Source organism: Podarcis vaucheri, assembly GCF_965113315.1.
Source record: "Podarcis vaucheri genome assembly, chromosome: 1".
Taxonomy (NCBI): domain Eukaryota; kingdom Metazoa; phylum Chordata; class Lepidosauria; order Squamata; family Lacertidae; genus Podarcis; species Podarcis vaucheri.
Window position 1 is genome coordinate 139,645,045 of NC_138759.1, and position 12,558 is coordinate 139,657,602.

General features: G+C 43.2%; 1 protein-coding gene across 7 annotated transcripts in view; it reads right to left on the reverse strand.

Annotated features, from left to right (window-relative positions):
- UNC80 (unc-80 homolog, NALCN channel complex subunit) overlaps positions 1 to 12,558 on the reverse strand; it is a 184,277-nt gene that overhangs the window by 4,930 nt on the left and 166,789 nt on the right. For all 7 annotated transcript variants that reach the window (XM_082230828.1, XM_082230826.1, XM_082230825.1 and 4 more), the window contains 3 exons: positions 3,333 to 3,414; positions 2,517 to 2,628; positions 401 to 612 (listed from right to left, as the gene is read on the reverse strand). In XM_082230828.1, coding sequence (XP_082086954.1) covers positions 401 to 612; positions 2,517 to 2,628; positions 3,333 to 3,414 — 406 coding nt within the window. The remainder of the gene's footprint in view (positions 1 to 400; positions 613 to 2,516; positions 2,629 to 3,332; positions 3,415 to 12,558) is intronic.

Genomic DNA, 12,558 nt, shown 5'->3' on the forward strand with positions numbered 1-12,558 from the left:
GTCCTCATGAAAATTTGCCAGCATCTTTGTGCCAATTTCTCCTCCTACATACATTTATATGAAATTTTGCCTAATATACACATTTTTGCAAAGCAGTTTCCCCTAAGCTAATGCATTTATGTATTGTCCAGTCACAAATATGCATTTATATGCACACTTCGCCATTGTATATGCATTTTTGTACAAATACACATTATTTGGCTGGAGAATTGAATTGCAAGATTCAGGTAGTGTGAATTTCAAAGGATAGCCGTGTTTCAGTTTGCATAGTATTTCAGAAAATGTAAATTTGGTAAGTAAGCCTTTAAATGCAAATTGAATCAAATTTTCCACCATCCCTAACGGGAACAGAAGAATAAACTGTGACAAGCAAGCAAACACACTTTTCCCAGTAGATTACCTGACTGGAGGAGACTTGACTATGGAGATCTGCCACAGTAACAGCAGGTGAGGGAGGCAGAGTGGATCTGTTTGCAGCTTCCTGCTTGCTACTGTCTGAAGGGCCGCTCTTTTTGCTGCTTTGCTGCTGGGCTGCAATTGGTGCTGGATCCGTCTTTGATGTCAATGCCTCGGATTTAGCTTCAGTGAAGGTTACAGATCGTTTTTGATCAACTGCAGAATTAGACCATAAGCAGCAGTGGATGTACCACCACACGCATTTGAAAATGAATTCTGGAACCATTTCATGGCCTGAATGCCTACCTTCTGCCTAGGGATGGATGAACCAGACTGACCTGTCCTGGTTCCATAAATGGATGTCTTATGGATATGCTTTATCCCACCCTGCTCCAGATGAGATTTTTTAAAGGGTATTTCCAGGGAAATCCTTTAAAAAAAAACCCTGAATAAAAACACTCACGAAAAGACACATGAAAATGAGGAGTGCTTACAAGGTGAACTGAAAGATTTTTCTCCAGGTGGCGCAGCAGGAGATAGATAGATAGATAGATAGATAGATAGATAGATAGATAGATAGATGATAGATAGATAGATAGATGATAGATAGATAGATAGATAGATAGATAGATAGATAGATAGATAGATGATAGATAGAAGATAGATAGATAGATAGATAGATAGATAGATAGATAGATAGATAGATAGATAGATGATAGATAGATAGATAGATAGATAGATAGATAGATATAGATAGATGATAGATAGATAGATAGATAGATAGATGATAGATAGATAGATGATAGATAGATGATAGATAGATAGATGATAAATAGATGATAGATAGATAGAAGATAGATAGATGATAGATAGATAGATAGATAGATAGATATAGATATATAAATATATAGCTATATATTTATATATCTCTATCTCTATCTATGCCTGTCTGTCTATCTATTAGTATAATGCCTTTAAGGAAATTATGTGCAGTTGCTTCTTGCACCATTTAAAAAGTGTTTTGACTTGGTACAGCAGAGGTGCTGCACTTTGAAGCTGGTCAACACAACTTTAGTGTTAAGAAAAGAGAAAGAGCAATCCCTCAGTTCTCCTCAATACAATGATTAAACTGGCCATTGGAAAAGTTCGTCAATCCGCAGACTAAACCACAATTCTGAGACTTGCCCTATGGAATGAATGAGGTGGTGTTCACACCAAATCTAGCTTGAATTGAAATCCTCTGACATGCCTATTTCCAGCCCCTTGTTTTCAATCAGTAAATCAATCAATTTATTTTTATGTCATCTTTTCATGGAACAGGCCAAGGTGGCTCACAACAAATCAAAATAAAATAATACATAATTTGATAATCAGTACAGTAGCACACAGGAAAAAACATCATCATGCTTTGTTCCTGCTCCAGAATGAAAATCCCCAATACAGATTAAAAAACAACAACAATAAATACAGATAGGAAACAATAAATTAGCATCTGGATCCTAAACAAGTTTATTACAATCTATGTTAATAGAGATAACTTTCACAATAGGAGGAGGAACTTAGGTTACAACTGACCCCCACATAAATTGCAGAGAATTTCCCTGCCTTTCCTTCAAAGTGTATCACCGAACCACCGAACATGAATGGAGAGAAATAGTTGGCCAACACTGCCCACCTTTAGATGGCAGTTTGGATTTCTGGACCCACAGCAGCAATGCCATTCCATCTCCACAATGAGCACAGCAAACATTATCCCATCTTTTATAAGACATGATCTTATGTTGAATCATATTCTTAAGCTCCACATTTACTCCACACAGGCACACAAGTGGTTGTGTACCTGGATCATTTTCTGATACAGGTGGAAAGTACCATTTTGTTTTTGAGAGGAAGGAGAAGGTAGTAGAGTTTTGGGTGAGCACATAGCACTGTGCCTGGGAGAGTGCTCAAAATCTGCTTTTGAGGGTTGGAGGACTCTTCAGCAGATTTTATGGGTGCGCAGCAGGCAGTGAGGAAGCTAGCACCCTGTTACATGTGCAGAGGTTCGCTAGCTCACCACTGCTTTCCTCACCAGGAGCTTTAAAAAATGAAACCACAGCATTGGAAAAATGTTTCCTTACCAGTTGGTTTTGCTTTGGGCTGTATGCTTCTACGTGTGGTAGAAAGACGTGCACCATGACGGCTGCGAGGTTCCGTCTGTGTTTTCTGCCGTGATAAAAGAGGCCTTCTTAGCTGGAAAGCATTGAAGGAACAAAGTTAGAAATACAATAATGTGGTTCTGCAATACATCTCACTTGACAGTAAGCCTGCAACATATGTGGGAGTTATGTTCTGCGGATTGTGCCTAAAGAGCTTAAATCACATATCGTCAAAACCTTTTAGGTTCGATGGCAAGTGAGATTGCCAAAGTCACACCCCTTTTATTTATTATTAATTTTTTGCCGTGCACATAAAGCTGAATGCTCACAAGTTAAATGTGAGCTACTGTATAGCCCTTTTTTTTTCAGTAGATACATTTATTTTGTTTTCACTATTTGATCTAACAAGCCAGGTGAACAAAATTGTACCTTTTAGAATTTTACTTAATAATATGAGAACAAGGGAGACACTATTTAATATGGTCTTGTTATTGCTAGGACAGATTAGATAATCTCTCACCATGTCCTGCATTTTTTAAAAAAGTGCCTGAGATTTTTAATGCAGATAATGAAAATGAAATGCAGTGATTAAACATGTGCTCCTAAACATGTACACTCCTCCTTGTTGTCTTGTTGGAACAATGCAATCTCTACACAGAAACAGGCATACATCACAATCAGTTTCATAAACCCAATGCTTAACATTGATATGGTCTACTTCATTTTCAAGCAAATTCTACTGAACAAAATGTAATCAATTATTTCATCCAATAGGCTACCAACGTATTATGAACTTACCTGCCTCAAGCCTCTTTTTCTCCCTAATGGTTGCTGTAGAAGAAGATTGTGGTGTCCAGGTTCACTCTGCACGCTTGCTACCCTGTTAAGTGTTAAAAGCATTATCACTACTGTAGAAGAACATATACAAGAGACTTGTTTTATTGCAGACGTTGCTAAACATATTGATAAAATCGCTTCCAAGATCACATCACCTCTGAAGGTAACAGGAGAGTATCTGTTAGGTTTGGAATTAGGATATGAAGAGTACTAGGATAGGAAGAGTGATGACATTCAAGAGTAGGCCATATACTGGAAAGTATCAGTCTCGCAAACTGAACTCAAAATCATGCAATAATACATCCCATTAGACAATGGCCATTCTGCTCCCCATGCCATGAAGGAGGAAGGCAAGTCAATAAAAGGATGTCATTTTATGATCCTAATGTCTTTTTTTGTTTGTTTTTTTGCAGACACTAGGCAACAGTTGGAAACACACATTTTCCTTCCTGTTAGATTTTTAATTTACCCCTTAATCATTTATAATTTTAGTTCAGAAGGTGAATGATGAACACAGTTGACAAAGTATTAATTCATGTCATGGGCACAAGACTTAATGGAAAAAGTTATCACATTGAACACATACTTGCAGGCTCAAGTTTCTTTGTGGATAGTGATTAACATAAGCACTAGTCCTAGAAAAAGCATGATCATGGTCTTCAAAAAATGAATTTAACAGACTCAACAGAAAGCAAATTTTCTGAATTGAGAACAAACATAGTTCCATAATTAAGCAGGCACAAAACCCTACTGCAGCACTCATCTGCAAACTAGAACAATGTCTACCCGTCTGTTTCCATTACTTTATAGTATAAAGTTTATACCATCCAATAAGAACTGTTCATATAACAGGGAATGCCTGCCAGTATTCTAGTTGAAAGAACAGCAATATGAAGACAATTTCAGTAGTAGATAGTACTTTACCATTGTCTGATTACAGTACATTTTAATTCTGTCCCTTATACATCTCCTTAACAAGCCTCGGCATGCATTATTCAGTATTTGACTTTGAAATAGATTTTGCTGGTGTCTGGACTGAAAAAGGCTCCCCACCCCCATCTTCCCTAACTTTGATGGATACTTATGGTTCTTGTTTATTGCAGCTTAAGAAATTGAACCAAATAAAGCAACATTTATAAGATATCAAAATTCTAATGGTCTTGGAGCACATCAGCAATAATAGTGCTATTGATCTTACGCCAGAGGAAGAATTAATGCTTCGTATTTATGTGGTGTATATGTTCTTTGGTCTATCTCTCACCTAGTGCTGGGCAGAAGCAGTGGCGTAGCGTGGGGGTGCAGGGGGGGCCGGCCGCACCGGGCGCAACATCTGGGGGTTAGGGTTAGGGGGCGCAAATCCACGGGTTAGGGGGCGCAAATTACTTGCCTTGCCCCGGGTGCTGACAACCCCCGCTACGCCACTGGGCAGAAGTCTTCAGTCCAATGATTTTTGCAAGCTGGGGCATGGGGTGGAGAGATGCTCTTTGAAAATTAATTAATCTTGGGGGAGGGTTTGGAATTTTCAGAGAAGAATCTTAAATATAGAGTGGCTGACCCTTCCAAAATGGTCAAAGGGAATCTCCTTTGCCAAGTTGAAATGTAAGGGTTTAATAGAGAGTTGTAACTAAGATGGCAAGGAATAGATCCGTTGGACTCTCTGCACTGTCATACTGGACCCAGGTTGGCTTAGCTCCTCCTAGTGCTTGAAGGAAGGAACGTCATCCCTTCTCAGGAACCTTTTTGCAGCTTGCCCCTGGAAGCAAGCCAAAATAAAGAAAGGAAACACAGGACCCATAAAGAGAACAGCCACACACTGCATATAGGCACTTCAAACCAATTTAGGTAGCTCAGACAGGCAGCCGAAATGAGCCACATAGAGTGTGGCCCCTGGGTCTAGTATGACAGCATGAGAAAACAACAACCCTTCTCTCCCGATGGATCCTGCTAGAGGTAAAGAGTATCACTAAGGAAAATTCCAGCCAAGTGCGAAGACTCTCTTACATAGCATTTGTCATAGAACAAAATTCTCTAGATGGACCATTAAGAAATAGCTTTAATCCTATCTGTAGCCCTGTGCAGGCACTGAAGAGCTCGCATATTGAGAGAACAGTAGGTCCCACCCCTCTGTTGTGTTCCCTGATTATGCAGAGTTCTATGTATATCGCACCAGGGCAGCAGACTCCCTGAAGCAGATATCCTCCAATCCACAGAGGGTAGCGGAATAAGCGAACAGATCCCTACAGTCTCTACATGCAACTCTAATCATGCAATGGCTTTAACACCCAGATATGGCTACCGTAGAAAGCTGCAAGCAGATTACTGTTGGTTTCTGCTTCCTTCACTGTGCAGCGAAGTGCTTGTCACAAGACAATGTTTACATTCCACAGTCAGAGTACTGTTGGGTTTTCCCATGGGAATGGGAAGCTGGATGTGACGTACACTGGTTTCCTGTTTTTTCACTGATCTCTCGGTGTTCTTCGTTCTGAGGAGAAGGACGGTTGCTTCTCTGCTCCCGCAGAGGCAAGATGCATGTTTGTAATTTCTCAACTTTGAACTGAAAATAAAGCAACATAAAGCATGTGGCACGTACTGTTCATCATTCCGTTGTGCACAGGACTCTGCAATAACAACATTTTGGTTCCGGGCCCAGAAAGACGTAAATCAAACTGAAGAATGCCGGCAGAGGAACAGAGAAACGGATCGCGTTATCTGCTCTGCGCGTCAGGTTTGATTGATGAAGGTATGTGCTCATGCTCCGGGCAGCCTGCCAGCTTCTAGTTTATGGCTGGACTTTGTACTTTTAAAGCCGTTTTGCCGCGATACGGGCAGAGGCACTAAGGCACAAGCTCACAGGCTTGGATGGCTGGAAAAGCGAAAGTACTTTTACAAGTGCTTTTGGACGCAGCTTGATTAAAGCAGCAATGATGGCTGAAGCAAAGCTGGTTGATGCTTTTAGGATTCCTAAGCTCAATAAGAAAAATTATACGGACTGGGTGCAGTATGCAGAGGCTGTTCTGCGGAAAGAAGGTCTGTTTAATGTTATTACAGATAACCCCCCCAGCTCCAATTACAGATGAATGGGCTACTAAGGATTCCAAAGCAAGGGGAACACTTACGTTGATAGTATCCCCAGAAGAGCTCTGTCTGTTGCGTGGAAAGACCACAGCCAAAGACATTTGGAACACTTTAAGAGAGGCTCACTTGAGGACAGAAGCTGGTTCCTCAATGTACTACTATGCCAAGCTGCATGGTATGGCTCTTGCTGAAGGTGGAGATGTGCGTACACATCTCATGGAGATGCAGAATCTGAGACACGAGCTGCAACAGAGAGGACTCAACTTTCCAGAGGCTGTGTATTCCTTTATGATACTACATTCTTTGGGTCCAAGTTGGGAGTCCGTTGCCACTCAGATTGCTGTTCAACCAACTGCTCAGCTCACAGTAGCCTATGTTACTGCCGTGATCCAGAATGAAGCAGATCGCCGGGGTGCTAGCTGCATGGGTAAGGGGGAGTCTTCACAGACATCATCCCAGAGTGCAGTGGAACCACCAGAGGGCGCCAAAGCTTTGAAGGCAGTGAAATGCTACTCGTGTGGACGTCTAGGCCACATGAAGAGGGAATGCAAATATCCCAGGGCCAAGACAGAGCAGTGCAGCGGAGGCTCATCGCGTGGAAAAGGCCAAAGCAAAGGCAAACGTCCGGTTTCCAGGACAATGCAGCACAAAGCAATGGTCTCACGCTTTACTCCAAACGTCGCAAAGGTCCAGAAGACGTCTAGATCTTTCTTCGTTGTTGATTCAGCAGCTACCCACCACATGTGCAATGATAAGAGACTGTTCGTGTCTTTTACACCGCAGGAAGGTGCGATTCACCAGGCGGATGACCACACGATCCCCAGTCAAGGCTACGGAACTGTTGTTCTTCACAGTTTGGACTTATCGATACAGGATGTAGTTTATGTTCCAGATGCCACACACAATCTTCTCAGCGTTATGCAGCTGAATGAATGGAACATTGACGTTTCCTTCAAGAACAAGAAATGCACCATCACAAAGAAAGACGATTATGTATTGCATGCTGAATGTGTTGATCGTTTGTTTGTTTTGTATTATGATGATGTTGTGCAGAATGATACTTGTTGCATTGCAGGTTCTAACAAAAGTTTGCATGCAGGATGTATTCATGATTTTCACAGGAAATTTGGTCATTTGCATTTTGAGGCAGTATCTAAAATGCCTGCCTTGGTTGAAGGTATGACTATTAAACCCTGCAGGTACCACATGAAGTGCAAAGCATGCGCAGCAAACAAGGTGAAAATGGCTGCGAAAGGTAAGGTGTCTAGTAGGCAAGCTACAGAACCATACCAGGTTGTTCATGCTGATTTAGTTGGTCCACTATCGCCCTCTTTGGGTGGCAATAGGTTCTTCATGGTTCTCATTGATGCATTTTCCAGGTATATTTATGTGTACAATCTCAAGCAGAAATCAGAGGCTTTTCCAAGGTTTAAGGAATTCTGTGCTTGGTTGGAAAATGTGCATGGTAAGAAGATAAAGATTCTTTTCACAGATCGCGGGGGAGAATTCACTTCTCAGCAGTTTGAAGCTTTTCTGACTGAGAAAGGAATTCAACACGATTTGTCCAGTCCTCGCTCGCCATGGCAGAATGGGCTTTGCGAAAGGGCAAATCAGACATTGCTTCAAGGGTTAAAAACCTTGCTGCATGATGCCAATCTTCCAGAGAGTTATTGGGCCGAATCTCTCTCATGTTTTGTTTACAGTTACAATCGCAGGTTATCTTCAGCGATTGGTTGTACCCCGTATGAGAAAATGTTTGGCAAGAAACCATACATCAAACACATGAAAATTTTTGGTTCTGATATGTGGATTCACTCGCCACAAAGCTCCAAGTTAGGCAAACGTGGATTGCATGGTATCTTTCTAGGTTATCAGAAAGGTTCTTACAGAATAATCATGACTGACTCTAAAACGATTAAGCTCACAAGAAGTGTTGAGTACAATGCCAAGTGGGGGGAGAATGTGGGAATTTTTCAATGTTATCCTGATGACAGTGATGAGACTGAGGATAAGCAACAGCAACCCACACCCACTGATGAAGGTTCTGATTCTGAGTCTGAAACTGAATCGGATAATTCAGAGGATTTCAAGAGTGCGAAAGCCTCTATGCGACCCTCTGAAAGCTCTGATCAGGAATTGGAAGAACCATTGTTCACAATAGGTCACTTTTCTCCTAAGAAGGAAGAGGAGAGTGTTGAAGACCAAAGGCTGATTCGCAGGTCACAAAGAGCCACAAAAGGCAGACCTCCAAAGAGATTTGCTGATGAATTTGCTAAGACAGCAGTAGCAGCTGTTAAAAGCTCCAAGAAGGTATTTGAACCTTCAAGTTTCCAAGAAATCCAGGATTTGGATTCTAAGGAAGCTGGTAAAGGTAAAGGTAAAGGTACCCCTGCCCGAACGGGCCAGTCTTGACAGACTGTGGGGTTTGTGCGCCCATCTCACATTTATTGGCCGGGGGCCAGCGCTGTCCGGGGACACTTCCGGGTCACGTGGTCAGCGTGACATCGCTGCTCTGGCGAGCCAGAGCCGCACACGGAACGCCGTTTACCTTCCCGCTGGTAAGCGGTACCTATTTATCTACTTGCACCCGGAGGTGCTTTCGAACTGCTAGGTGGGCAGGCGCTGGGACCGAACAGCAGGAGCGCGCCCCGCCGCGGGGATTCGAACCGCCGACCTTTCGATCGGCAAGCCCTAGGCGTTGAGGCTTTAGCCCACAGCGCCACCCGCGTCCCAGAAGGAAGCTGAGCCATGGTTAAACGCTATGAAGGCTGAGCTTGATTCCTTGGAAAGGAACAAAACTTGGGAGCTAGTTCCAGTAGTTCCAGGAATGAAACTGCTTGGAAGCAAATGGGTCTTCAAAGCAAAGACAGATCAAAATGGCAAGATAGTCAGACACAAAGCCAGATTGGTAGCCAGAGGTTTTGCACAGGTACCAGGTGAAGACTATCACAAGACCTACTCACCCACTGTGAGATATGAGAGCATTAGGCTCATGCTCAAGCTAGCTGCAGAGGAGAATCTACACATTAGTCACCACGATGTGAATACAGCATTTTTGTACGGATCTCTAGGTGAATCACTTTATATGCTTCCACCTGATAGCGTACAGGTAAAACAGGGATTTGTTTGTGCTCTGAAGAAGTCCCTTTATGGTCTCAAACAAAGTGCACGGTGCTGGCACACAAAACTCACTGAAGCATTGTTTTCTCTAGGTTTTCAGCAAGGGAAAGCTGATCCATGTGTATTTGTCAAAGAGGAGGGGCAAAAGAAGCTGTATTGTTTGTTTTATGTTGATGATATTTTATTCTTTTGGAAAGATGTCACAATGTACAATAACACCCTAGCTCAACTGAAAGAGCACTTTGACATGAAAGATCTTGGTGAGGTAAACAACTACCTATCTCTGGAAATAGAGAAAGATCAAAGTGGTAACATTCTAGTACACCAGTCACGGAAAATTGCTGATGTGTTAAGCAAACTGAACCTGATGGATGCTAACCCTGTAGACACACCGATGACAACAGGTTATCAGGTAGAAGACACTGAAGAAGCATTTTCTGACACTACACTGTACAGAAGTGTGCTAGGCAAGCTAAACTTCATTGCCAGATGTTCAAGACCTGACATTGCTGTTAGCTGTAATTTGCTAAGCAGACAAGTTAACAATCCTACCGTTAAGGATTGGAAAGCTCTGAAACGCATAGCACGCTATTTGAAAGGCACTATGCATTACAGACTGAGATTTAACAATCAGAAGTCTGGTGGTCTTGAGATTTTTGCAGATGCAAGTTTTGGAAGTGACACTACAGACAGGAAAAGTACGTCTGGAGTTTGCTTCATGTACAATCAGGGTCTATTTGATTGGTCATGCAAGAAGCAAACAACAATTAGCTTAAGTACTTGTGAAGCTGAACTGAATGCACTGTCTTATTCACTTAAGGATTGTGAATGGTTGTTACAATTGTGCAAAGACATGAAAATTCCTGTCAAATGTCCAATCCAGGTTTACCAGGACAACAAAGCATGTTTGGCTTTGCTGAATTCGGAAGGTTGTAAGCAAAGCACGAAGCACTTGCAATTGAAGTTGCAACATGCTAGGGAACATATTCAGAAGGGACTCGTAACGGTGTGCTATATGCCAGGCAATGAAATTCCTGCTGATGTATTGTCCAAGATTGTATCAAGGGATCAACAATGTACCTATGTACAGAAGTTGGGTTTGTACTGATATTGTACGAACACGCTGCCCAGTGATGTTCACAGAAAGGGGGAGGATGTTGGTTTCTGCTTCCTTCACTGTGCAGCGAAGTGCTTGTCACAAGACAATGTTTACATTCCACAGTCAGAGCACTGTTGGGTTTTCCCACGGGAATGGGAAGCTGGATGTGACGTACACTGGTTTCCTGTTTTTTCACTGATCTCTCGGTGTTCTTCGTTCTGAGGAGAAGGACGGTTGCTTCTCTGCTCCCGCAGAGGCAAGATGCATGTTTGTAATTTCTCAACTTTGAACTGAAAATAAAGCAACATAAAGCATGTGGCACGTACTGTTCATCATTCCGTTGTGCACAGGACTCTGCAATAACAACAATTACTTTGGTAGGGAAGACCTGCCTCAGAAGATGCAAGTAAGTAATTTTAAGTAACACTTCAGTGAACTTCCAAAGATTTTGAAACCATCTAGTAAACCACCTGCTAAAAAAAGGTCTCCCATATTGAAATTAGTACATGTGACTAAAATGATTAATAGGAACCTGACAGATGCTGCACAGGTTTAATTAATGCATTGCAGCAACTTGTTTGCTAGAAGTGTAACTAAAAACTAAAATTTTGAACTCACTATGTAATAAATATAGCCAGGGATGCCACTTGAGTAAAATATTGGGAGGGGGTGTCATGCATCACGTGACATGGTGCATGAACACTATTTGAAAGGCAATGCCCACTAACTTTTGGGGGCCCTGCCCCCCTCAGATATTTTATTGGGGGGCAGAATACCTGTCAGGGAACTGACATCAGAGGAAACGGAGTTGGTAGGGCTCCCAGAGACTGGGAGAGAGTCAGCAGCCAAAGCAGGGACCAGTAGGGGGAGCGAGGGGTCTCTGGAGGAGGATCTCAGTAATGCTGAGAGAGACGCAGCAGCCCAGGCAGGAAACAGCAGGGGAGAGAAAGGGGTGAGAGACACGTCCAGCGAAAATAGCGGGGAGGTGTCAGAAGCAACTGCAGGGAGACCCATGCTTCGCCGGAAGCTGCCACGTCGTGAGTCCAGGAGACGCGTTTCCGTTAAGGAGCTTCTTTGCTGGAAGCGCTTCCGCAGGCAGCCACTGTCAGACTCTACTAGTGACTAGAGCAGACATGTCTGAGGAGCTCTGTCACACACAGAGGTTTGTGGGGCCGCACAAACTCTGAAGGGGCACAATTTTAAGCACAAGCAGCTAATCATCCCCTGACAGCAGTCTGACAGTCTTTGTACGCTGCCTGTGCAGGAGAAAGCATCATGAGCAACCCAGCCGGAACCGGAGAGGCAGGGGTTGGAGCTGGTCCAAGCTTGGAAGAAAGGTATCAAGCTCTGGAGGTCCAACTTGCGCTGCAGACGGCGAGGCTCGAGGAGAGAAGGGCTCAGGATGCTGACAAAAAGGGGAGAACCACTCAGTTCCCCAGAAAGGTACCAGGATTGGTGCAGAAGTTTGGGGGGGACCCCAAGGATTACCATGCCTTTAGGACCGAGATGCAATATGCCCTGAATGTGCAGTTTGATGAGTTCCCTGATGAGGAATCGCGAGTTGCTTTCGTAATTGGGCATCTTGAGAAGGGGGCGCGGGACTGGGTTCGACCCCTGATGGCAACGCACAACGATATCCTAAAGGACACTATGAAGTTCTTTCGTGCAATGGATATCATGTTTTCCAGCGATATTGAGGAAGGGGTGGTGCGCAGACAGCTAATGGCTTGCAAGCAGGGAAGCAGATCTGTCCGTGAGTACTGGACTGAATTTACCATGCTGATTCACAGATTGGGGTGGGATTTATCGGCAGCACCCATTCAGATGCTATTTGAAGAAGGTCTTTCTTCGGCTGTGAAAGACGAGCTGTCCCGGAGCCCCAGGGCGGTGTCT